This window comes from Phasianus colchicus, chromosome 5 (genome assembly GCF_987193195.1).
Source record: "Phasianus colchicus chromosome 5, bPhaCol1.hap1.1, whole genome shotgun sequence".
NCBI lineage: Eukaryota > Metazoa > Chordata > Aves > Galliformes > Phasianidae > Phasianus > Phasianus colchicus.
The window spans coordinates 8,829,142-8,856,604 of NC_143440.1; the positions used below are offsets into that span (position 1 = coordinate 8,829,142).

General features: G+C 42.3%; 1 protein-coding gene across 8 annotated transcripts in view; it reads right to left on the bottom strand.

Annotated features, from left to right (window-relative positions):
• TEAD1 (TEA domain transcription factor 1) overlaps nt 1–27,463 on the bottom strand; it is a 142,502-nt gene that overhangs the window by 72,264 nt on the left and 42,775 nt on the right. For all 8 annotated transcript variants that reach the window (XM_090140403.1, XM_031613956.2, XM_090140406.1 and 5 more), the window contains exon 2: nt 18,484–18,737. In XM_090140403.1, the coding sequence (XP_089996529.1) occupies nt 18,484–18,631 (148 nt within the window). In that variant the 5' untranslated portion in view covers nt 18,632–18,737. The remainder of the gene's footprint in view (nt 1–18,483; nt 18,738–27,463) is intronic.

Consider the following 27,463-nt stretch of genomic DNA (forward strand, 5'->3'; position numbering starts at 1 on the left):
ATTTGAAATTAATGCTGAGATGAAAATAACGATCTTCTAGCCATGGCTACTTTTACACAAAAGTAGACACAACAAAGGGTCTTGCAGTATACTTGCAAATAATGTCAGTATTTAAATTCAGACAGCTTCTACAGCTGTCCAAAGAAACCTGGCACATGGATTTTTCCTTGGTAGAGGAGCTGTGGAAATGGCTCATAAAAATGCTGCTTTAAGCTGAGCAGTAAGAAACCTATAGCACCCTCTCTTTCAAATCCAACAGCAGAACCTCGCTGTGCTAGCTGAAAAATGAATCAATTAATTAATAAATACACCGCAGCAGGTCCAATTGGTAGGGCCAGCAGGCCTAATTTCCTCCTAGAGCTGTGTAACAAAAAACCCTGACAGCAACCAAATCAAAACTAGACCTGCAAACGCACCAAAGAAGTCCTGTTGAAGTCTGTTGTGTGGGGCCCACCCAAGCCCACGCTGATGGGGCTTTCCCTCCTGCAGAGCAGGTCTTTCCTTGAGCAAAGGAAACACATTTTTTCCTGGAGTGTACGCAGATCTAAAGCGACGACAGCTGAAATATATGTCATTGTAATGGGTTCTGTCATAACTGGGCAAAACACGGCAATGTTAGAAAGCATTTATCAAAGATATGACAGGGCTTTCAAATTATGCTGCCTTTCATCCACTGCTTAATAAAAATGTGCGAAGTGATAGAGCACTACCTCGCCAACATCACTAGCAGCAAAATACTTATTTTCTTTGGGAGCAGCTATTCAGAAAGAACTTCACCGAACTTCAGAGTCATAATTACAGGAACTACCGCGGAGGGCTTTAAAAAAAAACAATCTGTGTGACAAAGCAATTGTATAAACCTATTATCTTTAAACAAACGTTTCAGCTCTAATAAAGTTATTTGCTCTCCTTTACCGAGATAAGAAAAAATCCTTTTGTTCCTGTCAGCCCACCTGAGCAGGATGTCTTGCCTGAGCACGGGCTGCAGCACCGAGTCCTCATGCCTCCACCATCCCTGGCATTTGGAGGATGATTCAGTTGAACAGGCTTCAATGGTACACTCCTGAGCTTTCTACTCTACTCAGTATTACCACGAGCTTTAAAAAGCTTGAGCTGGGGACTACCCCTTAAGCCTTCAGAGGACAAAAAAAAACACTGATTCAAGTTGGGCCAGGAGCATCTGGAGAAGCTGACATCCCACTGAAAATACTACTGAGTTTTCATGAACCTCAGCTACAAATACAAGGCCCCATCCCCTGTCACCCTTCAAGCATCGCTCAGTTATTACATACAGTGAAGAAACCCCCTTCGAGGTCTGCAGGCTTCTAGAAAACTAGGATCTCACCAAGCAAAATTTTGACAGACTGCAGGTTCAGCAGAGTATGCAAGAATATGCAAGTTACTGGGAAGTTTTTTGGCTGGCTTTTGGGATGTGCTCCCAGCTACAACCCTGTAAGTTATTTCTAAAGCTCCAGGTGCTGCAGTAGCACAGCACCTTGCTGTGAGCATCCCTGAGAGGCAGATCTCTGTTCCTGCTTATGGACTTAAGAGGTCTAGACTTCAGCAACTGGTTTTTAAGATTTTGCCTTTTACATCTGAACCCGGCTAATTCTCACTGTGACAGTGCTGAGAAAGAGAGCACATATTTTCGTAGGTTAGCTTTTATATGTGAAGGACTCATGTTACAAACATCCTTACATTTCACGCTACAGTCCGTGTGTAATGGGCATCCTTCCCTCTGCCTGCTTTGTACCTACCTAGAGTCAAGAACCTGCAATGCCAAATTTCCATCACTTCAAATGCTTTACATTTCTCTCACGACCATTTCAGTCTCTTTTCTACTTAGCACAAAAACATAATCCAAACTCACCCCAATTTCTGAAATCTCCTCCATCTCCTCAGGCCTTTACTCCTTATAGGGAGCAGAGGGGCCCTCCCTGCTGCCATAGGTGCCCCAGAACCTGAACAGGATTAGTGTCACTCTGAAAGGGAGAAAGTCTTCTGTGTGAACACCCTTACACAAAATCCTCCTAATAGCTAAAATCCCACTGATAGAAAACTGGGATGCTTCCCCACCATGGAGAACTGAACTCAGGAACGTGAACAGATACTGGCTATGTCAGTTTTAACTGGATTGGTCCTAAATGACGTATGGCATTGCTCTGTTTCTGCACTGCAGGAAACCCAGACACAAGAACTCAGTCTCTCTTGGTATTACATTTCTCCCCAGAGACACAAGCCTTTCCTGGGACACCACAGTCATGGAGCTGGGGACTTGCATTTTGCTCCAGCACACCACCACATTTCAGCCTCCACCGCAGCCCTTGATATCTTAGATTATCAACAAAGAGGGCAGAGCTGTAAAATAAACTCAGTGGTCATATGCCTCTTCCTTGACGATTTCTCCCAGAGTTCCTAATAAAACCCATTATGTTAAAACACACACAAAGTGGTCAGACACATACATGCACACACTCCCATTTATCAGACACAGCAGCTTAACATTTAAAGCATATCAGAGCCCTGAACAGAATTTTTAATTTGCATATTAAGCAGTTATTCTTTTGTCAAGAAATGCATTTGAGTCTACATTTACAAGAAGTTACTGATTTTGTATGGATTCTCTAGGGGCATTCACACTAATCCACGCATGTGCCCAGCTGCCTGCAGGGACCTCTGGCACAGCAGCAGCCATGGGTAGGGTTTCTCATGTGTGCAAGACCCTCATACACATAACCCTTATTTGGAGGGAATGCCAGGAAGAATAAACTGTGGCCTCAGTTCAACCTGCCATGGCCACATAGTTTTGCCCGAGAGTGGTCTTCTACTTACATTCAAAAAGTGAAATAGAAGAACCATCCTGCCAAGTTTCTGTCCAACGTGAAATCCTGCCTTGTGATGTCCCACAACAGAACAGTAAGAATATATGCAAAATATCCTTGTCAGCACTCTCCCAACTGCAGAAGCCGTGGTCCAAAATCTTCATGATGCAATTTCCCAGAGGAGTTGGTTTTCAGGCCAGAATCTCACCTCATCTATGCTGAAGAAACTCCAGTCAAGATGCACTGGTGATCCTGGCATTTAACGTGTAACGTGCTATAACATTTTTATCTAGAGAATTTTGTTCTGTATTTTAGCATCATTCTTCTTATCAACCTGCAAGACAATTTTCTTCCAAGAAAACTCTTGTTTGACTTTATATCTCTGACCTTAGGTTATCTTTTACAGTTTAATCTACACGAGCTTAGAAATCAACTTTTGCCTGTGATAGCCAGTTCATCAATTCATTTGATTGTCCAGAACAACTTACAATTTTCACAAGCAATTTGACAATCGCAGAGTATTTCACATTGCGTGTTATGAAGTCCGGTGCTGTAAAAATAATGAGACCTGGAATTACATACTGTATTGCAAATCTAGTCATTCAGCAGTTAATGCTCAGGTAATTTAGGTGTTCTGATAACAGGCATACCATAGGCCAACCTGTCATATTACTCTTTTCACAAAAATGTCACGTGCCTCTCTCCAGGCTTACACACGGGTCAACTCCCATTGGTCCTCTCCATACCTCCCTTAATTTAAAGGATACATAAAAAGAATAGGCTATTTTTAATGGATGGTTTTCAAACAAGCGAAGTCTTCCAGCCACTGAAGAGCACTCAGGAAGCATTTACTGAAGGTTTTAAGTTCATTATTAAGGAACATATGAATCTTCCTCGATGGGAAAGTTATCCGCGTTATGCATAGCCCAAGTTGCCTGCTGGAAGCACAGAACTGGACTCTGCACCCAGAGATTTCTGATGCAAGTGGGTGAGGAAAGGAGGTATCGTGCACTGCCCCTCAGTCCCACACAGTGGTAGGGCCAGAAGCTGGGGAGAGGGCATCTTCCCAGCTACTGGGACAGGAGTGGCTGATGAGATTGTGGTGGGCTCCTGGTGGCAATGGTACTGCAGGCAGCAGCATCAAGGTGGTCATAGATCGCATGATTTACGGAACTGGAAGGATTTAGGAAATATCGAGATAATACAAAATCATAAAACAAATGACAAATCAAAACTAACAAGGCAACCGAGTGCCCAGTGTCAGCAGACCAGAGTACATTCTGGCCTCAGGCAGCAACTGCTGGCTACTCCACATCACCAGATACAGTTTGCCTCCCACTCTCCTCCTTTACCTACTCACTGCTCACTTTACCTGGGCTCACTGTGTGCCCCTAGCAGGTGGGAGCAGACATGCTGTCCTCCATAACTCAGTGCCTACAAATCAGTCTTCACAACTGTTTGCATGGCCCAAGTTCAGCAATCTGTAGCAACAACTCAAATCCTTCTTATTGCTGTTTTTAATGTTAGCTTTCCTGCTTACTGCTTTGTTTCTGCAGTTCATACACAGCCCATAGTCTGAACTTCGAAGCCTCACAATGTACTATAGCATTATCTTCTTAAATTACAAGGATGGCTTAATTCAAAGAAAAAACAGCAGGTACAGAACAGCCCATCTGAAAGCAGACTGTAAACACCGCTTTGTTTCTAGCAAGTTCAATTCACTTCCAATTCTCATATTCTTACAGGTTTAATGAATCTGTGAGTTTGATACCATGCAGTGGGATAAATGAGCAGTCAGTTTTGTTTTTCAGGTTTTGTTTTCACGTTTCCAACTGAAAACAAGCAATTAATGGGAAACATTAAAATATAAGAATGCAGCAGCTTTTAAACATATGGGAGCTTTCATCGGAGCAAGAAATTTGCCTGGAAAAGATTTAGGTGAGCTCACAACTTTCAATCAAAGATCTCTTTATTTTTAAAATAAATATTTAAGGTTACCATGTAATAGATGATTTTACACAACTTTATAGTTTTGGCTTTTACTGGAATGAATTATTGATGCCTTACTTTCATAACTGAGTGACTTGAAACAAACAATTTACAGTAGGTTCCACTGCTGTAAGCTCGTCAGACAATGCAGCTCTAGGAAAGCAAGCCAAACTTTCATCTGGATTGCACGTCAACAAAAACAAGATTGTAAAGGATACAGTCACTTTGAAAACAGATCAGTCTCAAAATGTTAATTTCTGTACCTGAACCCAATTGATAACTTATGGGTACTGATAGCTTTTTTTCTTTTCAGGAAGTTTTTCTCTTCTCAGTAACTGACAGAAGCTGAACATCAATTTCAGTAGAACAGTTCCAGTTTACACAAGCTGAGGATGCGGCCCATATTTTCAGAAAGGGAGGTCCTTCCCACTGGTTTGCCATCTGCCAAGCTCTACTTTCAGCTAATTAAACAATGTTGAGTTCTAGCAGGCGCTTTGAGTTTTCCATTTCTGATACCGAGCAGGCCTGGCTTCAGGAGAGCTGAGCTGTAGATTCAAGGGTGCTGACAACACTGAACACCTTTTTAAATGTTGGAAAGCACCCTGACAGTTTGGACATTCTGCAGTTTTCATCCAAGATTAGTTTATGTAAGACCCATGAACATGACCAATCAACCTGCTGGGGAATAGAAGGGCATTTTATTTACTTTCTGCTACGGGCAGAAAAGTAACAAATGTCTGAAAGAACCTAAATGAACAGTTATTCCATGTAACCATGGATTTCCTATCATTCTGAGCATTTTCTTTTCCTTTCTGCTATTTATATGATAAGTCCACTTATGCTACTGGTCTTAAAACAGACTGTAAACAGCTGGAACAGAGATCGTCTCATCCTGTACGCACAAGACCTATAACAATGCAGCCTTTATCATGCTGCAGACTTCCAGCATTGCTATAATTCAAATATTGCTAATAATGACTGTGGAATAGTATAAGTGAGACATTAACACGAACAGAGAATAGCCCCTGATCAACCAGATGCTCTATATGAATAACAGAGCACACCAGCCACACCGGCAGCATTTGCATGCATCCTGCTTTTAGGCCTGAAAGAGCCCCAGACACCTCAAATCTCTGGAAATACTGCTTCCAAAATACTGTGTCAAATGAAGCCTCTTCTTGAAGATTCAGCAGCCCCATATGCCATTTGGGGCTATGGGGGAGAACAGGCCCTGCCAGATGAAACTGTCTCTGGAGAAGGGAAGGTGCTTCTGGCCAACGAGCTGGTTTCCATCCTGCCTGGGATGAAATAAAATCTACCCTAGACTAAATCAGCTTTTTCTGCATCACGCTGTCAGCTGAGAAATCAACGATGCTGGATGGGGCTCCAGGTTGGATGAGGCAATGAGCAACCTGGTCTAGTGGGAGATACCCCTGCCTATTGCTGGGGAGATAGAACTAGATGATCTTACAGGTCCAACTCAAACCACTCCATTAAACAAAAACAATCAAAAAGCAAATTACACAAGTATGAATGAGCAAAATGTCCATCAGACAGGAAAATGCTGGTACTCCTCATGTGGCCTCCCACACCTTGAGCTTAGTGCCTTTAGGCCAGACACCTTTGTCAGATCAGAGTATTTAGATTTGTATGGCCATGACAGGTCTTCCACTTCCTCCCCTAATTAATTCATTGTATGGAACCAGCTCTGGTGGGTTTCCCTTGAAATTATCATTGTGAAGGAAGACAAATGGGCCTACAGCACCCAGCACAGTTGAGCAGCTGCAGCCACATCCCTTCAGCATGAGCTGAAGTGCTCTGAGATGGCCCAGGGAGGGGCCAGGGCTGCAGGAAGGGCTGTGCTTGCAAGGCTGGAGTGGGGACAGGCAGGGAGCAGCAATTTGCTGGAAAGGAGATCCAGAAGCACAGCTCTCTGTTTTAAAAGGCATGGTATTGCTGAGAAGTCACATGCTTTGAAACTGGACATAAATCATTGCAAACTTCAACTTTTGTTTCTACAGAACTTTTAAAATGCTTTTGCTTTCACACACAGGGTCCTGTTCAGCATCTTACTGCCATGGTGTTTTTCTATCTTGACAATTCACTTCCGTGAGCAGGCATGCAGCCAACTCAAATGAGACTCAACACAGTGAAAAGCCCTTCAGGTAAACAGTGTGATAAGCTAAACTGAAAAAACGAGACAATGTTTTTGGACTATGAAGCAGTTGCTATGGAGACGGTTGCTAATTAACTGCATTCAGCCAAGAGAACAAAGGGTTTAAGGGCAGACAGGACTCTGTATCTTAGAGTGAGCAATGCATAATGTCTTATGCAATCTGCACATCTATCATATCTGGAATACCTGAGCCCTTGCTTAGGTTGCAAAATATCTCCAGAAATGACAACAGGGTGGTTTATTTGGTTAAATCTGAACTAATTTTTAGGTAATTAATGACCTATAGGTATTTAAAAACAAACAAGATGCATGTTTAGGAGCCACAGGTATCATTAATCAGTGCATAGAGCCAGGACTGCTCTAAATACTGAAATGATTTACGTTCATCCAGAGTTACTGCTTTCACAGCCAATAAAAATGCCACTGAAAAATCACTTTTAAGACAATATAATGTACCTAACCTATTATTCTCTCTTACATCTTAAAAATGGTTAGCTTACAACACTCAGAAAAATTAAATCTTCGATTCCTTTCAAAGCTCTCTGACAGAGGCCTTGGACCTTAATATCGTGTTTCCCTTAGAAAGAGCTACTCCAAGTCTACATTATTTTATAGGGCTTACATTTTGGGATAGATGCGTATTATGACTCTATACAAATTATATAATGCAAGGAAAAGACGGCCACTTTATCAGCAGTGACACAAATCCTTGTCCAGCATAGCTCCAGCTTGCAGAACTGCTGTGTGAGGCTCCAGAAGCCCAAGCAAGCCCAGGCTCAGGTGGAACCTCCAAGCCCTGCCAGCAGGCCACAGGGAGTCCCCCAGCCAGCCCCCCAGCCCCACGCACCCATTGCCTTGGCTGCTCCCACCAGGAGTCCCCAGAAGTGGGACTCAGCACAGTTCTGACTTGAGGCATTTCTTTGTGACATCCAGAGCTTCTAAGTCCGGGCTTTGTTTTCTCAGTGCCCATCGACCAATAGTGAAACACAGAACAACTGCAACAGTTGTGCAGACCAGGCACCTCCTGTGGAGCACAACTCGTCTATCAAACCAGCCAACAGACACATTTAAGCTAACACAGGACTTTCTTAAAGCCTGCATAAGTAAAGCAACTTTTTTCCTTTTTAAGGCTTTAAATATATAACTTATATAAAATCAAAAAAGAGATTTTTTTTTTAATGATTTAAATGCTGCGAGGATTTATAGGGTCACAATCAGTTTTGAAGTTAAGGCCCTACTAAGGGGAAGGAGATGAGTTCACGCCTCATATGAAGCTATTACTTAAGCAAAGCTCGCTGCACACTGAACAAGCAGCATATTAATATACTACATGAAAGCCTAAGGTTTGGGTTTTTTTTTTTTTTTGACATTTTAAATTATGAGGTATCTGCAAACAGATCCTAAATCTGAATTGCACATGGATTTTCCACACCAGCCAATTCAGATTGCCCCGAGACATCCCTTCCAGCATTAATCACTCACCCACGCTGCAGTAGTTCATATTTCTTTTACTGAAACAGAGGTCTGCAAGATTCTTAAACTCTTGCCTAGAAAACAGAAATTATTACTTATGTGGCAAACTAAGTTTTAAGCATAAGGGACCCAATTCTGCCTTCAGTTACACTGCCATAAATCTTTAACAACTCCATTAGATTTATAACAGTGTAACTGAGGAGGAAATTGAGCCCAGGATATTTTCTAAATCGGTAATTAAATAGCAGAATTTTTGCTTGGCACAGAGTAAAGACCACTTAGATTATGTCTCTGGATAAGCTACATACTTTTCTGTTCCTTGAATAACGATGTTATGAACAAATTAAATCATCCTATTTTCACCAGTCTCTATATTACTCTGTGGACGGGCCACACTTCACGTCATCTCACGGAGCATCAACATCGGGCTAAATACTGCCTCACTCTTCACCCACCTTCCCTCTCTTCTCCATATAGAAGTTGAGCTCTTTATAGATGTCCATTATTTATACAAGCACCATGAGGGCCTTTTCATGTTTGGTTTCAAGGCACTGCTATATTAAAAAAAATGCCTAATAAAATGGCATTTAGCCAACTCCCTTACCAGGGGCGCAAGGCATCCTGTGGTCACATTATGCAGACTGGACTTTTAAGAAGATGCAGCCTGCTCTCCCAGCGCACAGGATGTGGTGCAGGAAACATGGTTTTGCCACAGTTGCCCTAAGCTCCCCAAGGATCACTGGATAAACTGTGAAAGGGGCCCCTTCAGCATTAAACCGTAGATGGCACGGGGGGGTGGGAGGGTTAAGGGGACTCAATTCCTTGCTTAGCTATAAAGCTCTTGATGACATCGGACAAGTTATTTAATCCCTCTATACTTCTTTTCTTCACTGGGGTAAAGGCAGCTTGTAAAACTTCCTGTCTCATATTTTTAATAGGAGTCCTTTTTCACTGCATTGCGTTCTTACCTCACTTGTCTCTCTGCTCAGTATTTCCAGCCCTAATGCATCTCTGCTGTGCTTCCTCCCCCCACTAACCACACACACCAGGGCCCTACCACCCACTCCAGCACTGCACTGCCCACCAAGGCCAGCGCCAGCTAGAGCTGGGCACAGGGGCTTTTCTGAATGTCCCATCTGCTAGCAACGCTCCTCTGGCAATTCTGTTACAGAGACCCAGGAGTCTTTTGTCACTGCCTCACAGGATGGAAAATTCTGCGGGTGGCTCCTCTGCACGCTATCCCTTACAGTAATTCTCCTCAGCACTTCAGAGCCTCTGGTGATTAGACCTCCTCTAGCTAAAAATACATCATGCTCTCTAAACATGTAACGTACAACGTATGTCCGCATGCTTCGCCTATCTAAATATATGCTAACGTATCTACCTAATAACTGCTATGAATATGAATCACAGCATTTCTTTGCTGAGAGCTCACCAGGGGGGTGCAGTCAGCCACCGGAGCAGAGAAGGAAGGCTGCCAGCCAGGCGGTGGCTAGTTGGTTCTGAGCAGACCTCCTTGTTGAGGTCTGGAATTTCACTGGGGTGGAAAGGAGCTGATTGTGTACACATATACTTATTCACAGCCACGTGTGTATGCACGTACCTCTTACTAAGCATTTATTTCATCATTTATTGTGCTAGAAGGTTTATTGCTAACAGGCTACGGAAGTACTAAATGAATGAAAATGCGATTCTTGTTCTAAGAATTAAATGCCTTCATGTGATCTGGTATGTCTAGCATCTCTTAAACTAATTCAAACACTATTTTTACTACAGAAAATTATTCTACTACTTATCTATTGTCAACAGTATCCACAAAGAGTAAGTCCATCTCCAACCAAACAGAATTGGGATATTTTCCCAGTATCTAAGACAGTATAGTTACCTGCTACTTCAGGGGTAAAACTGATGCTTGAATCCAAGCGGCTGAAGATACTTTCTTCATCTGTCTTCCCTACCACCCACAGTACTGCTAACAATTTAAGCCATAATTTCTATTTAAATAATGCTCTTCTTTTCTATGCTAGCGAAACACCAGTTATGTTAATATATAAGCAACTTCAGGCAAATAAGCTTGAAATGTGAATTTAGTGTAATCTAGCTCAGTTAATCTCACATAGATCACTGGAATACACTCCCTAACACCCACCAGTGTATATCCCACGCCACCCTCCCAGAACTCTCACATCGAGTTTGCTGCCTGTACTACAGAAAACCAATTCAGCCTGAGCTAATTGCACTGCTGCTTACCTGGGCCCCCACCTTATTTCTTCCGAGGAGGACAACCACATAACTGGTTTGATCTTCAGATCTGTTTTGATGCCTTATACATATGATAACCTCTGGCAGACTTAGTGTGCTCTTACAAAAGTTGGCCAAATTTTGTGCTAACTATAAAATTCTACCAGATTGTGTGAATACACAAGATTTCTCTTCTGGATTTCTCCGGCCATTTCTTTTCTTCCAGAATGAGCTAGAGAGACCTCAGTCAAAGCATAAAATCTGCCTATATCCAGGAAAATCCTCAGGAGGCCTGACCTAGATGGAGATGGCTGTTGTAAAAGGCTGTAATTAAGCAGTTGCGATAGTGACGCTGACTTCTCACAGCAGAGAATGTGTGTGTTGACCACAGTTTCTATTAACAGTGCTTATTTGAGCCCTCTGTAGGTAACATTGCAATGGTGTTTGACTGACATCCCCAGCAACTCCCATGGTATGCAATGCTCTCTCGGGATTTCTATTTCCTCGTGTATCCAGGATGCATTGTTGTCTCCTGTACAATGCGTCCAACAAATCATGCTACTTCCCTACATTTAGAAGAGCATTCATGACATAGTATTAGCATATTTATGCTCATCTCTCTTCTCCTTCACCTAATTTGTGTCATTTTTTCTCACAAAAACATGTGCTTTAATCATCCACCGTAAAATTTTTAGTCTGCCCAGAACAAAAGCAAAAAAAGCTTCAGAGGAAGCTTTTTCTATTAGCTAAATCATTACTTCCACCAAAAGTCTGTAAACTGTTAATCCATTAATGTCCAATTCTTTAAACTATATGGTCAGACTAAAATCATCTGGAAGCCCAGACACTGGAGTGTTTCTCTCTGATGTTCCAGGCCAAGTGTCCTACATTAAACTGTTTGTAGGATAGGAAAATATTCACACAGTGGTATGACTACAGCTTCTCATGAGTATCGCAAAAAAAATCCTGCGTGCATTTGTGAGGAAATCCCTGTAAGACACAGTTAAGATACATATTAATTTTGAATAGCATGGCACTCTGGGAATTGTGTAAGACTCATGTCACAACCACTGCATTTACTCTCCAACAGGTTTGCTCCTGAGAGGTGTAGGGAAGGATATAAACCAATTTCCCTGGGAAACTGCACATCTTCAGAAAGCCAAAGACGCTGTAAGAATTTTTTCATGCTGTCACTGCCTCTTGTTCCCCATCATGTTATTTGTAATCACACCCATAGTGTGCAAACCTACTAGGGGAGTGGGAGAAGGCTAGGATGAAGTTTCCCTCCCAGCGTGGTTTGGATGCCTGGCTTTCACCACTCATCTCAGTGGCCCCAGCTCTGCCTGCCTTGAACAGCCGGCCAGAAGTCTCCAATTCCAGCAGCTCTTGGATTCTGGTACAAGTCACCACGTTGGTGGTGCAGGTGCCAATTTTCAACCATTTTTCATTTGTTACTTGGCCAAGCAAAGTTCTCCTTTCACCATCCAAGTTTCTCTCTATAGAAAACTAAGTTTCTACATTTTCCTACATCTTCTGTTTCTATAAACACGCTCAGAACAGGAATATAGCACACATTCCACACCCTCATATAAGCACTTTATGGGGGATATGCATCAGTGGGATCCTCCTAGAATTGTGCAAGATAATTCAGCTGGCACTTGAAGTTGGTAAAAGAGGAGACACTTCTACCATAACTTCATAATGGTATAATGAAGAGGATTCCAAGCCTAATATTATAAACCCTAAGTGTGTTGGGGGTCTCACTTGTCCAATTCAAATTGTCCCCAGGTTGTCTGAAACAGGTGATATTCACTCTGTCACATATAGTGCAATCACAGTTCTGTAAGAAATTAGCTCAAGGAAACGAGTATATTTTCTTTTATGCTGTTTATGTGTAGGATTTCCAACTTTCTTAAGCTCCCAGTACTACATAATCAACTAACACACTAAAACAATCTAATCAAGGCTGTTTTACCTACCTCCCTAGTGGAAAAAGCCTCCTTCTTAAGGCTGCAAAACACTGCCTCTGCAATTACAGGATCACAAGTTCATCTTGTGAAATCAGAGCTTGAGGAAAAGAGAAATAGTATAAATCATACTGGACAATCTTCTAAACAGATCCTGGATGTTCTAGGGAGGCGGCATTACGTCAGTGGTCTCATTCTAACATGCGTCATTTCTGAACACGGCTTTTACTAAAAGAACAATGTTAAAAAGGAAAAACATCCTCTTGCTCCATTTAGAACAGACATTTGAATAGGAATAGACATTTAATGACTCTTAAGTGTTCAAAGGCCTGATCTGAACCTGTCCTTGCAGCTTCCACTTAGTTCCAGGCAGGAACAAATGCTGCTAGTAACTCTTCTATGCAAGGGTACCCACTGAACACTAGAGAACTTGAGTACCATCTGTACAGTTTACCTGATGTTGTCTCCCATGAGCAAGATAGTTATAACTTTCTGTAATTCCATCTTTAAATCGATGACTGAAGACAAGATGCTTGGTACAGAAAACAAAGGAAGCAAAGTGCTAGAAAGCATTTCCAAAGGATGTCCTGTTCCTTTAGGTGCATAATTTTTCAGCAAAACTTGCCAGTATTACTTCCGATTTCCTTTGGAACGATCATTCTCCTGAACCAACACAGCCAAAGGCAGTGCCACGGATGACCTTGCACAACATTACTCACACTTTCAGACACAGTGCTTCCCACAGCCTGCTCTCATCCACCCACTCCCCAGGTAGGAGTCTTATCACACACAGCTCTTACAGTCCCACTTACATTTTCTCATGCAAATAACCACTTATGGCAGTGGTGGGCCATAAAGAATCTCCATCTTGCCAAGGCTCAGCTGTTGACAACTTACTCTTGATAGCCAACAAGAAAGATTAAATCTTGTTCCCCCACATTCCAGAAATCCTAGACATCAAGTAAGCCCCATACCCTTCATTACTAATGGTAGAAGTGCCAACTGCTCATCTCACACAGGCAGGCTGCCTCCTTGCAAACACAGCATAATACTGCAAGAACACTACTGGATTACAGAAATCCTTATAGGCAGACTTGTGCATAGTCTGAGCAATTTAAGTAGTAACTTTTCAAACAGACACCATATCTCAGGGCCTTCATTCTCTTCACCTTTAGCTGGCTGCCAATTGCTCAGCACACGCTTGCAGCCTGCCTTCATGCATGCACTGTGCGATGATGTAATGTAGAGTGCAATCACAGGATTGCAAGAATGTTTCTAGACAGACTTGTTTACAATCCAAGAAACCCAAATAGTAACTTTCATAACAGAAGCCCTATCTCCAGTGCATTTTGTGTACGCTGCTGTGAGATCAAAAAAAAAAGGGGGGGAAAGAAAACCAAAAAGAGCCTACTGCTGTAAAACCACTGCAGTAACAGATGAATAAATGTGCAACCTGATACCTCACATCTGGTATTTCATCATTCCAAATACCTTATTCACATTCAAATATAATTAATACTGTGGAAACTTTATAAGGTACTGATGTCTTTATAGAGGCAATAACTTGTATGGAACTTTTAAAATTAAAAGCCAATAGTAAAAATAATTTGTAACATGTTACTGTTTTCTTCATAAAGCTAGTCACCTTGCATTTACCTAACAAAAACTCAGACACCTAGTGATAGCACTTACCAACAGAATCAAATAAGCCACAGAACTGGATTTCTCTTGCTGAGGCATCAGTTCAATTTATACGAAGTGCTTTGAAATGACTATTATTACTCATTGTACATAAGTCTTATCATCTGAAGATAAATTTTTATGAAAGTATCCTTTTTCCTTTACTATCATGGTAATTCAAGCCAAGAGATGTTATCCATGACCTAATAAATATACACAACAGTTTTGAAAGGCTGCTACGCACCTTCTTGCGTTAAACAGCACTTAGTCCTCTTTGTAAAGCAACTAAACGCGTTACAGAGCTTCCTTCTTAAGTAATCATTAATGCTCTCTTAAGCAGTTCTGATGCACAGCTAAACACATCCAATGCAAACGACATCCACCTACTTCCTTGTCTTCAAGGCAAAAGCTGTCTTTGCTACCTCAAGGCTAAGTTAGCAATGCACATCTGCGGGCACTGCGCTTACTGGAATGCACATTACCTTGGCAGTGTCCCTGGAGCTGCACTGAAGCTGCATCTAGGTATGGCAACTCTTCAAAAAAGAGCAAAACACACCTGTGGCCAAACCCATTCCCACTGTAACTCCAGTGTCTTCAGTATAACACCAGGGATTGAAGTATGGCTGCATTTCACAGCAGTTCTCATTCTTCTAATCTTTTCCAAAGCACTCTCCCAGGAGCAAAGACAAGCACAGGCAAATACCCTGCCAACAAGTGAGTTCACAGGAATTGCTACGAGTAACTGAACTGCCAACAGCAAAAGACCAACAATTTGAGCAAAGTACAAATGCAGGACAGCCAATGCACTCTAATGGGCTAGTTTTACTACATGTAGGTAGGCAAGGACACAGAAATTCAGTTCTGAAACAAATCATAGGGTGCCCCAACTCAGCCTATGGATGAAGCTTGCAGTTTATCAATTTTATTTTTATACAATACAAATGAAAAATACCTTATCAATATCTTGCAAGACAAATGAAAACAAGTCTAAGAGAGGAGCTTTCCACAAGCTTAGCTCAACTACTTCCATAAGGAGTAAGAGCATCAAGTTATGGATGTGTTCCCCTACCCTGCTTAAAGCCTTCCTCTATTCATTCCTTCCTCAACCTTTTTCTTTCCATTTACTAATCCACACTATACTAGCAGCAAAGCCAAAACTGTAAGATCACCTCCAGCACACAAGTACACTGGAAGGGGGAAATGGGAACGGCAGGCAGCACTTTCCTGCAGAACCCTTACCACTTGTCCCTCAGTCTCTCAAGAATCTCCAAACTAAGATTCCTGGAATTTGATCCCTCTGAACCAAAACAAGTGTCTTTGCTTCTTACCCAATCATTTCCTATAAATTAAAAAAATAAGAGCTTCATTAAGTTTTTATTTTGAAGCTGAGGGCTTCTTCAGGCAGCCCTAGCCTATGACTGATGGCAGAGCGAGCAGCAGCTCAAAATGCTCACAGCTTCACACAGGTCATGACTTAGTCCTTACAACCTAAGTGTGCTGCAGAGCAACAAAGCACCACAGCATGCTCTCCCTCTTCCCTTCCTCTCCAGCCATGGGGTACCAGTGGTCCTTGAGACAATCTTTTCATTCCCATCGCCGTCTGCTGCCCTAAGTTACTTTTTCAGAAGGCGAGGAGAGAAGGAAGGAAACACCCTTCCTTTCCTTTCCCTTCTCCTTCCCTCCCAGCCCCAGATCACAGCTGTAGCAGACAACTGAAGTGACTTGTGCTGCTGGAGAGGTAAGGGACATCCACCAGTGTGCTTCCAACCGCTACAAAGAACAGCAAAGACACTCCAGCTTCTGGTTACATGAATGTCACAAAGCTCTCATTAAATCAAAGGCAAAGACTTACAATGCTTCTTCGAGCAAACTCCCTGCTCATCTCCAAAGGAAAAGAAGTACAATTGCTTAACTTAATCCACACAGAGTGATCATTGTATTTGCCTCCGTAAAGATCATATTTGTTCTAGTGCCTACATCTAAAGGCAATTTCAGTCAGAAAATGAAATGGTGCTCTCTTGACCTTTTGTCTTACATGGTTCACGAGTTACTGACATTACGATATCCCCCAACACTATGGAAGCTTAGAGATATTGCAATGTCTCTCTTGTAAGTGAAATAAACTTGGTATGCCACTAAAAGGCATTAAATTATTTTCATTATGCCACACAGAATCTAAAACACTTACACTGTTTTGATTTCAAAATCCTTGGAGAACAATTATGCTCTCATGGCCATAAGACTCTATTATAAAGTCCTCAGAAACCTAGCATGGTTTCAATAAATCCTCCAGCACTACAAAGCAGTTACTCAGCTTGGAGAATGAAAACATGAGTTCATCCACTGCAAAGTCAGCATGTAAATTCTACTAATTCAGGATCCCACACTTCTTAACACATTTTTTTTTCTGACCAGGACAATGCTCCAAGTCAAGCTTTCAGCATAATACACACACTTCCTTTTTCTGATTGAAAGCGAACATGGTTTGATTTAGAATGAGCATAAATAAATGAGACGTGCATATATGTTTATGGTATTATTAGCTAGCAGTAGTAATCAGCAATTAGATATGCATAAATAGTTTCCTATGTATATATAATTTACCAAATGTTAAGGTTCGGTATTAAAGAACCATTAAATTAAATCAGTGACTGTCAGCGTGAATAGAGAAATATGTTAATTTCTTTAATTTATACCATGTCACAAAGAATGCTTTAGAACACCATAAATCAGATTTCAGGAGTGACTGCTGTGAATCCTGATTTAAGAAAATGCAGCCACCATTATTAGAGCTGATGAGGCTGTTCAAACCTAAGTAGAGCTTTTGAGCATAAATACACAATAAGCTTGTTTGTATATACATGCTTATGTCCCCCTAGAAAGAGCACAACCTTCTAATTAAGCAAATCATCCCATTGCCAAAGGAAAATAACAACAAAATGCAAACAAAACAAGCAGAAATTACTGGGGGGGGGGGGGGGGGGGGACACAAGAGAAATTATATTCCGTATTCTGGAGGGAAAGTTGGAAAAAGAGGAAAAAAAGAAACAAAAAATGGGGAAAAAAAAGAACAAAAAAAGCAAACACCCGGGCAGGAAACCGGGACCCAGCAACTTTCTGCCAAGGGCAGCTGAGATGCTTCATCACGACTCGCTTTTTTCCAGACCCGACACTTCGTGTGGCCACCAGGGTCACATGGCAGCTGCAAAGGGAGGCCAGGGGAGCCGGTCCCACTGCCGGCCCCCAAAGAGCCGGAGGCAGCAGCAGTGTCCCTGTTTCCATGACCTCATGCGGGGGGGTTGCGGGGGCACAGCTGGTGGCAGCTGCAGCACCATCTGCTCAGGGCTGCGCCCGTGGCCCCCTGCCTGCCTCGGGACACACGGCCAGGTAGAGAGCGAGGTCACCTCTCCCTGAGCTCCCCCAGGGCACGGCCACCATTGGCAGCTGCTGCAGGGTGAGGGGCCAGAAGGACATTCTGCAGCCCACAAAGAAAAGTTTGCAAAATGGAAAAGAAAAGGCAGCCAGGCCTTGGGAGAGAGAGAGCTTCGATGAGGGATGAGAGCAACACAGCTATGGCTAGTGCGTGCAGATGTCAGCATCAGTCGCAGGAGCGTGTCTTTATGGAACACTGTCACCATGTCATCTGATTTATAGCAGTCTGTGCTGAAAAAAGGGGGGGAAAAATATAATGAAAGGCACAAAAGCACCCCTAACTTGCCTCTTCTGTCAAGAGGATTCTGAACATGATGAGAACTTGATCACTTTGCAGTTTAACATTGCCTGTTTTGCCACATGATCCTGCCACCATATTGCCCATTTCTATTTCTGCACTACTTATTAAAAAAAACAATGAAAAATGCTTAAGTATTTTCTGTGCTCAAGGAATGACACATTTAAAAGTTTCTTTTAAACATTCTAGGCAAATTATAGTATTCATTAAGGACACAGTTATGTACTAACATTGCTTCCAAGTGCCAGCAATACATCAGCCCAGTGGAGGTCTCTCAACTTGATTTCATCAGGATTTACTCTGTAATTGCCAAAGTCAGAGCCAGGAACGGCATGTAAAAACAAGCTGGCCTTTATGGCTCGTACAGGGACAATTATTTCCAAAGGCTAACTGAGCACCACTTACCATACATTTTGCCTTCATCTGATAAGATGATTTTCCTCCTCCCACATGGTGGATAGATAGCTAGAGCCTCCTGAAAGCTCTGCTCTATGTCAGGGCTCCAGACACCTTCTGCATCGTTGTCAATAGGCTTATCTGCAGAATCGCTCATTCTTTCAATGTCTTCGGCAGGGCTCTCGCTGCCGCTCCAGCTGCTGGGCTCAATGGTGATGGCTGGGGTCTCCAAGCTTAAGCTTGGAGTCTTAAAGGAAATAAACCTACAAAACAAACAGACAAGCCCACAAGGCATTAAGGGCATGGAACTTCGGGAAAACATTTCTGGTTACTTCTAATTCTAACTAACATTTTAATGGGAATAAAGCTACCATGGAAAGCACCCCGGAAAAGTACAACATTATTGGATTCTACTTCTCTGATGTTGCCGAAATTAATAATACAACCAGAACACAAGCTACGTGAGAACAAAAATCTTTAAAATGATAATACCAGAAAAAGGAATTACAGGATGCGCATTTTGCCTGTTTTAAGAGGCCTCTGTCACAGAATCGTAGCAAAACAAAATTACAAGCTTCAAGTTGCTGAATCTATTTAATAAGAAATAATTTAATATCGCTGCACCTGCTCACACCACCAGAGCTGCAGATCTTGTCAGTGTTCCTTTTAGATTTTTTGAGAGAAATACAACTCCGCTATAAAGATTTGCTCCAGGCAAAAAAGCTGCTGTACCAGACCAAATTCATCTCTGGTGCAATTCTTTGTCCGGTCAGTGAAATAACACCAGGAACAGATTTGGCTCAGCATGTCTAAGCACAACACAGCTTTATTTTCAAAAAAGAAGAATTTTGGTGACTCCAACTGATCTAAATGGATGGAAGTATTAAAACACACATGCATATGTTGCACACGCACTTAAAAATCCAGTTAGTTCCCTGAATGCTTTAAAACATCCCAACCATATATAAAATAACAGGGTGGTTAATGGACAGTGCCAGAGTACAAGTGGTGTTTTCCTTTATCCCATCAGGAAGGGATTCTGAGAGGACCAGGACAACCCATCTGATAAATACATAGCCTGACAATGCAGAAATTTTGGCTTTTCCAACCATGGGGCAGTTTACTTGGCACCTGGCCTGATGGCTGCTGATAGGATCCACCTGGATCTAGGCTCATTGACAGGGCTTTAACCTAGGTTTGAAGGGAGAAGGGAGTAACAGAGCCTGCCCACAACAAGGTGCAGGATAGCACAGCTACGTTAAAGAGACATTGCTGGAGGGGGGAGGCCTTCAACCTGTTGCATCTTATGATGATGAAGGCAACAGGGAGATTAAAGGTAAATACCAAAGGAATTAAGGAGTTATCCTCTAAGAAGGTGACAAGACCAGCTGCCCAGCTGAAATGCCTCTACACCAACGCGTGTAGCTTGAGAAACAAACAGGAGGAGCTGGAAGCCACCGTGCTACTGGAAAATCATGATGTAGTTCAGTCACTGAAACCTGGTGGGATGATTCCCACGACTGGAATGTGGCTACTGACAGCTACAAGTTGCTCAGAAGGCCAGGCAAAGAAGGAGAGGCCTAAACCAACAGGTGAAAAGCAGCAGAACAGCAAACAGCTGATGGAAGAAAAGGGAAAGTTGGAGGCTGCAGCAGCTCTGACAAAACACCTGAGCTCAAGAACTCTCTGACAGAAGAAATTTGTTCCCCAACCAGCCAGTCACTGGATATTCAAAACCTGACAGTCTGGTCTATCAGAGGCCATGGGGTCATGCAAACAAAACAAAACAAAACAAAACAAACAAACAAAAAAAAAAACAGCAGCAGAAACTGGGGAAACTGGGAGTAGTCGCATCTCATCTCGCTAACTGCCATTACCAGTCCAACTCATAATGCATGGGGTATTTCCACTGCCCTGGGCTCTAGTAGGAACCCAGAAGTATGAGCACATGTGAGATTAACTCCCTAGAGCTTTACTTTCCCTACTTGCACAGCTTTTTTTTTTTTTTCCCCAAGGAGGCATTCCTGTACTTAGCACTGGTTTGAACATCTCAGCACAGCTTAGGACAACGTTGGTCCCTACCCACCGGTAACCTCACAGATGACCACAGCGTCTTGAATGCCTGATAAAGTGATAATGAGGCAGCAGATGGATTCACAGGGAGCTATGCACAAATGAGGTGCAAGCGGAAAGTCTGCTCAAATGCACCACTTATTGTCAAACGAGCACTCGCTGCAAAGAGGGAGATGGAAATATTCGTGAAACACTGAAGCACTGTCTTCTACAATTTGCAGAAGGCTTGACTAAACCCTTGTAATATTTAAACCTTGTAGCTGAAACAGAAGCACAACAATAACGGGCAAGAACTGACAAAAATGATCATTTCTACTTAAGTCTTCAAATATAGGGGGATTTTTTTGTACATGACAAGTAATTACGTGGCGACTAGGATAATTAGCAGGTTTTCAGTTTTACTGCTACAGCGCACAGGAAAAGGGCTACAGGAGATTTTATTGACCTCAAATGCTCAAGACCACAGCTCAGCATTTCACCAGAAAACAGCACAGAGCAGGAGTGTTTACCTGGTCAGCTCCTTGAAGGTGACTGGGAAGGAAATCCTTCCCCTCCTTAGTCATGGGCACTGCATCCTGCAACGTGCAGCACAGCCACTGGCAGCACATGCAGCTCAGCAGTGCTCTGCTTACAAAATCTGCCACAGCCATAGCCCCAAGTCTTACTATCATCCTATAAACCAGCCCTTGTTATTATATTATGCCAAAATAATAATTAAAATGCATACAAGGAAAACAGAGAGGCTCGAAAGTAATTGTTACTTGATATTCATGTTAGATCTTGCATTGCATTTACTGGTGAATTTTCACTACTGTGCTATCTCTTCCCTTCCCATCCCTTTTTACCTACTTGGATATCATCTTCAGGTATTAGTAGCTACTATAGCAGCCTCTAAAACAGAGTGAACGTTTCTTCCAGAATCCCTGTATGATTTGGGTTGAGAGCAATCTCTCTCCCCCCAAAATCCTCTTCTTCTCTAAAGGTTCTTTTTAGCTATCTCCATTTTGGTAAACACTGATGCTGAACATCAAGCTAGAGGGCTGAGAAAATCTGGTACCGCAGCCACTAAATGGCTCCCTCTTATTGCAGGAAAATAATGAGCTACTCATTTAATCACTTCCAGCCCAGCTCAATATATCAAAAGGCAATTCCACCTTGTCCTTAGCTTGAATTCTAAAGATCCAACTGTGATGAAAAATTTCAGACCTATTATGCTGCAGTTCAACGTGATTATCAAAAATAATACGAGCTGTCAATAGAAGAGCTTTGTTGCACATTTCTAACTAGCTATAAATCTCATGGAAGAAATATGGACTTCCAGTCCAATTAAAAAAAAAAAAAAAAAAAAAAGCCTTCCTTATATTAACAAACTTCAAGCCTCATAATACCAAGTTCTAGTGGAGGGAGAGTTAATTTCCTGGAGGCAATTAACATAAACAACCAACCAAAAATGTTCCTTTTCCACACAGGGCACATCAGGCTGAAGAGTTCTATATTTGCTTTATGTTAACTTTGTTAAAACCAATTTCATGCTTGTATTTCCTCTTAGCAAAACTGAAACACCTGCATGCACCCCGGAAAACAACCACCAAGCAAAACAATAGTAAGAATTTTAAAACATCACCATGTTTCAGCTAACCTTTTTGCCCTTTCTGAGATTGCTTAAGACACACCGCTGTGCTTCCAGAGGTCTCTCTTCACAGTTTTCCTTTTAATGCCAGTGTCTCTCTGTTACTTCCCCTGCAGGTAAGCTCCTATAGCTGCCACTCAGAATACATCTTCCTCTGCTTACTTTCTATCCCACACAGTTCAGCCAATTCCAAGCATCTCTCTTTTTCCCTTGCTCCTGTACAGGTGACAGATATGTTCCCCTCCCAAACAACACGGCATTTTCTATTTAGCAAAGCAGAAACTATTCTCTAAATATGTTTTTATAAGAAATACCCATTTCATACAGCTTCATGAGGTACAAGACTACTTACATGGTTGAAATGTGAAACTCAGAGAAAGGAGGATAGCTACAGAGCAGATCAAACCAACGAATTTAACCAAAACCAAACAGCAGTCTGGAACATCTTATCAAGTGAATGCTTTATTTGGTTGCATAGAAGATTCTCAGATGCACTCACTTGATGAGCAGTGCAGACCTGAACTCACCCAGAAAGTTGCTGCTCACAGACCAACAGCTGAGATCAATTGCTTTTCACAGAAGTGTAGGACAAGCGCAGATCTCAGACCTCGGTACGTTTCGTGTCTTTCAGTACTTATGCAATGAAGTAGTAACACACAAACATTGTTTTCAACAGTCATTTGAGCTGAATCTTATAACATCCTGCACACGTCAAACCGTTTTTCCTGCACGTTCAATTAACTTATTTTCTTGAATTTCAGCATCCAGGTGCTGAAGGGTACCTATATGGGGGGATCACTTGCATACATACGTAGCCACTGGAAGAGGTTTCGTATTCTGCAGGTACTGGTGCAGAAATACAAGACCAAACACATGGCCTTGGTTCCAAAAAAACCCAAACAACCAACAGTCGTGTCTCATTGGTCTTCTAAATTCTGTCTGCTTGAAGGGGACCGAGTACAGGTAGTTGTGAGACAACCTGCAGTGCCAGCTGTAAGAGTTTCCAGGTGAGAAAGCACCAGTGTTGTTATCCACACCAGCTTCAGAAGGATACCAAAGAACATTTATAACTAGCCCAATATTTCTAAAACAGATCTGCCAGAAAGACTTTAATCCTTGATGAAAAGATTTCAATAGCTGAAGTGGTTAATTACGCTTCTAAGAATACTTTTTATTTGGGAACAACTTCATCTTTGCTTCAGCTCTACAAAAACAATGGGATTGGGAATCCAACAAGCTTTTTATAAACATAGACAATAATGAGCAGATGAGTAAAAACCAACTAATTCTAAATTTGCAGATGACAAATTCTCTCCTAAGGCTTGAAAAGTAACAGGCCCATGGGATTTTCTTCTGCTTTGTTCAGCAGTGCAAATCCACAGCTGGAGTGCTAAGACTTCAGGAAAGAACTGCTGGAGAGGATCCAGGGGAAGAAAGTTATCAGATCTAGAAAGCATGACCTACCAGGAAAGGAATTGGGTTTGTTTGAATTTAGAGAAGACTGATGTGAGAAGATAACCATTTTCAAATAAGGAAAAGGTAACAGTGAAGCAGAAAAGCAGCTCTTCTTACAGCATCTCCAAGGGGATACAGAATACTGCTTCTGACTCTCCCTAACAGAGCACCCCAGGAAAAGAAGCTTAGGTGGGAGACTTCCCACAGGCTGAAGCTGTGTTTGTTGAAGCAGTTGTTGAACTTCTTTTTTCCAAACAAAACCGAACTGAAGTTTCTACATTGCCAGTAAAAGTATCTTTGTGGTATTTATGCAAGTCAAGCAATATGATAAAGCCTTTTTTTTTTTTTTTTAATAAAAGATTAACTTTTTGTTTTAAAATAAATTCATATTCTGGATATCCTAACTATAATATTCAAGCACACATGGATTCCTCTGATTCTTTGAGGCATTCAAATGGCATGACTTTCAAGGAAACTATATTTATATACTTAAGCAATTTTATATTTAATTTAGTTTTATGAGGAAAGGATATAACAGTAAAACAAAATGTAAATGAATTAAAACTTAAATCATTTACAGAGCATTCGATGGCAAAATCATTAGCTCAAAATGACTTCATTGCATTTATGTTACAAGCTCTACTCATCAGCAATTATTCCCTCTAAGAAAAAAACAAGCACCCAGAGAGAGAAGAAGCCTATTTCCAGGATAAAGCATTCCTTTAAAACTCAGCCAGACTAATTCAGCCATTTGTTTCTGCCATTGGAAAGAAGAGTTTTTCTCTGTCTGTATGAATACTGCCAGAAGAAATTCAGATGCTGGGCTTTTTTTTTTGCCATCAAACAATTGCATCCAATGACGCTTCCTTATTCTTCCTATCAAATGCACTAATCCTGTGTATCAGAACTAGCTTAAATTCCCATTTCACACTTAGGATACAACACAACCTACGACTTCAGGTGTTTCTTTGGCATCTTTGAGATCTGTGGTAGAACAACATAATCAGTTGAATCACCAACAGCTAGAGAGCACCTGCAGAAAAGAGCACCAGGATTTTTTCCGAATCAAGCACATTATTCAGCAAGGGAACTGAAGCATTACTTTCCTCCCTTCAGCTACAGTGCTCAGAGTTATGCAGAAAAGCAGCAGGAAGACAGACAGTGCCAAGCCAATGTGCAAAATACCAAAACCACATGACCTAACCAATAAAGAGATCGTTTCATACAGAATCATACAGAATCACAGGACTGCAGGGGCTGGGAGGGACCTGTGGAAATCATGAAATCCAACCTCCTGCTAAAGCAGGTTCCACATAGCAGGTTACATAGGAAAACATCCAGCCTTTAATATCTCCAAAGCAGAGTCCATGACCCTCCATGCAGCCTGTTCCAGTGCTCCATCACTCTCATAGTTAAGAAGTTCTTTCTCATGTTTGTATGGAATTTCCTATCATTATTTTTTTGCCTGTTGTCCCTTGTTCGATCACTGCACACCAGTGAAAAAGAGTCTGGCCCCATCCACTCGACTCCCACACTTTAGATATTTATAAACAGTGATGAGATCACCTTTCAGTCTTCTCCAGACTGAAGAGTCCCAGGTGTCTCAACCTCTCCTCGTACAGCAGATGTTCCAGGCTCTTAATCATCTTTATGGCACTCTGCTGGAATCCTAGGAGATCCCTGTCTTTTTTGAACTGGAGAGCCCAGAACTGGACACAGTATTCCAGCTGTGGCCTCACCAAGGCAGTGCTGAGGATGAGGACCACCCTCCTCCACCTGCTGGCCGTGTTCTGTGATGCACCCCAGGATCCCATTGGTCTTCCTGGCCACACGGGCACAGTGCTGTCTCATGGCCAACCTGTTGCACACCAGGACACCCAGGTCCTACTCCATTGGGCTCCTCACCAGCAGGTCAGCCCCCATCCTGTACATGCAGCCTTCTGGTGTATCAGCCACTCCTCCCATCTCTGCAGCATCAGAAACGGTGCTGAGAGTGCGTCCTGCTCATCTGGAAAGATGTAGCTTCATGAACTGTGAGGAAACTTACTCAATATAATATTACTTAGATTTGCAAGATTAGGCAGCATACAGACACAAATGTGAAATAAGGATTATACGAACAGTTTCTTAAAAGAAACTTGGCATTCTCCTTGAATTGCTCATTTTTTGCTTCTAGAAATAGATTACTAAGAACAGAATGGGCCAATGTTCATACATGGGAATTCTTCCCTTTGCAAACCGCTTTCATCTCTCTGCACTCTTTATGCATCCGAAAAGAGTATTTAATACCACTAATGTTTCTTTTCACAAGCTGTTTTTATTAATAGAAAACTATTGCTGAATAAAATGGTACACCTCCTCAGTGGGCAACCGACCAGACTCCGCCTGTGAGTTCCCCATCCTCCATGGTTCTGTCGGCTTCGTGCTGCACTGCAGGACCTCTCACACAGGCAGTGTCAGCTTCAACCCACCCACATCCAGGCAGTGCCCAGCAACTCCGAGCTCACGGCGCTTTGTGAGGGGCTGCACGTGGCTCATGATTCATGAGCTGCACTGATTAACAAGTTAGTGCTGGGTAGGTGAATCTTAACATGCCAGTTGTGAATCCCAATCTCATTACAGTCACAGCTGTTCAAGAAACAGTTCTTTCCACGTGTGATACCAAAGCAGTCACATTCATCCTAGGTGCAAGTCCTCATTTATGCCCAGCTGGTTTCAATTACAAGGGTGTTCCTGGGATTTAACCCAGCTCAAATACCGTATTGTGCTACTAACCAAAAAAGATGATTCTAAATTCAACTTGGCACTCAGCAGAATGAAGAACAGTGAGAATCACATCTGACTTGCTTTTGCTAATTACCAACGTGAAGCAAAGGAAAGGATAAAATATTTACCAGCACTCAGAAAGAGAAAGCATCCTTCTTGTGACTGCAGGAGGTGGCTGTGCAGCGAGCCAGCACTGCGCTCAGCAGCAGGAGCAGATTGTGCACCCACTGCCACCTGACAGGCACTGCTTGTAAATGGCAACAGCAATATCTATTACCAGCCTGCCACTGTAGATAGCTGTATTCCAGCAGTGTATTTTCTATAGCAAGAGCTGCTATACCATGAAGCAGACTGTTAATACTTCACCCATCTACCGATCATGCAGCATTCAGAAGAATGCTCTGTGATGGGAGGTCCTGGAGCAAGCAGAATGGCTCAGGCTGTCCAAAGGGCAACTCTTTGGCACTGAAAATACGAGGCCTTGTTTGTTGCAGAAAGAAGCTCTCCAGCCCCAAGACTTGCAAATAGAGGCCACAGTATAGTCCCTTAGGGCAAGGTCTGCAGTCACTATTTCACTTGGGTCGTGTTTACAGAGCAGGTGTTTTGTTGTTTGCTATAATTCATCCAGTTGCCCGTGTGTGCAAACAGAAGAATGAAAACTAGCATACGTATCTATCAGGACAATTGGTTTTAATAGATACAAGACTGATTAAATAAATAAATAAATAAAAATAGAAGCAATTCTTGCTTTATCCTAACAACAGCCTATTCCTTGAAGGCTCTGACACCCAAAGGAGGCTCAGACAGGGATTCAGTCTTCACAGAGCCTCTGTACCTTCCAAGTGACTGCACAAATTATGAACTAGTCTAAAACTATTCCAAAGAAAACAGACACTGGCCTTCCGTCAGCTCTCGGTAGTGTTCGTATCTCCCCATCCTTCCATACACATAACCCCAGTGTCCAGACCTGGATACAGACACAGGTGCCTGCATACCTTTGAAGCTGGCCATTTTGTGCATTTAATGGGTCATTTTGCCACTGTTCCAATCCCATGGACCTCAGAG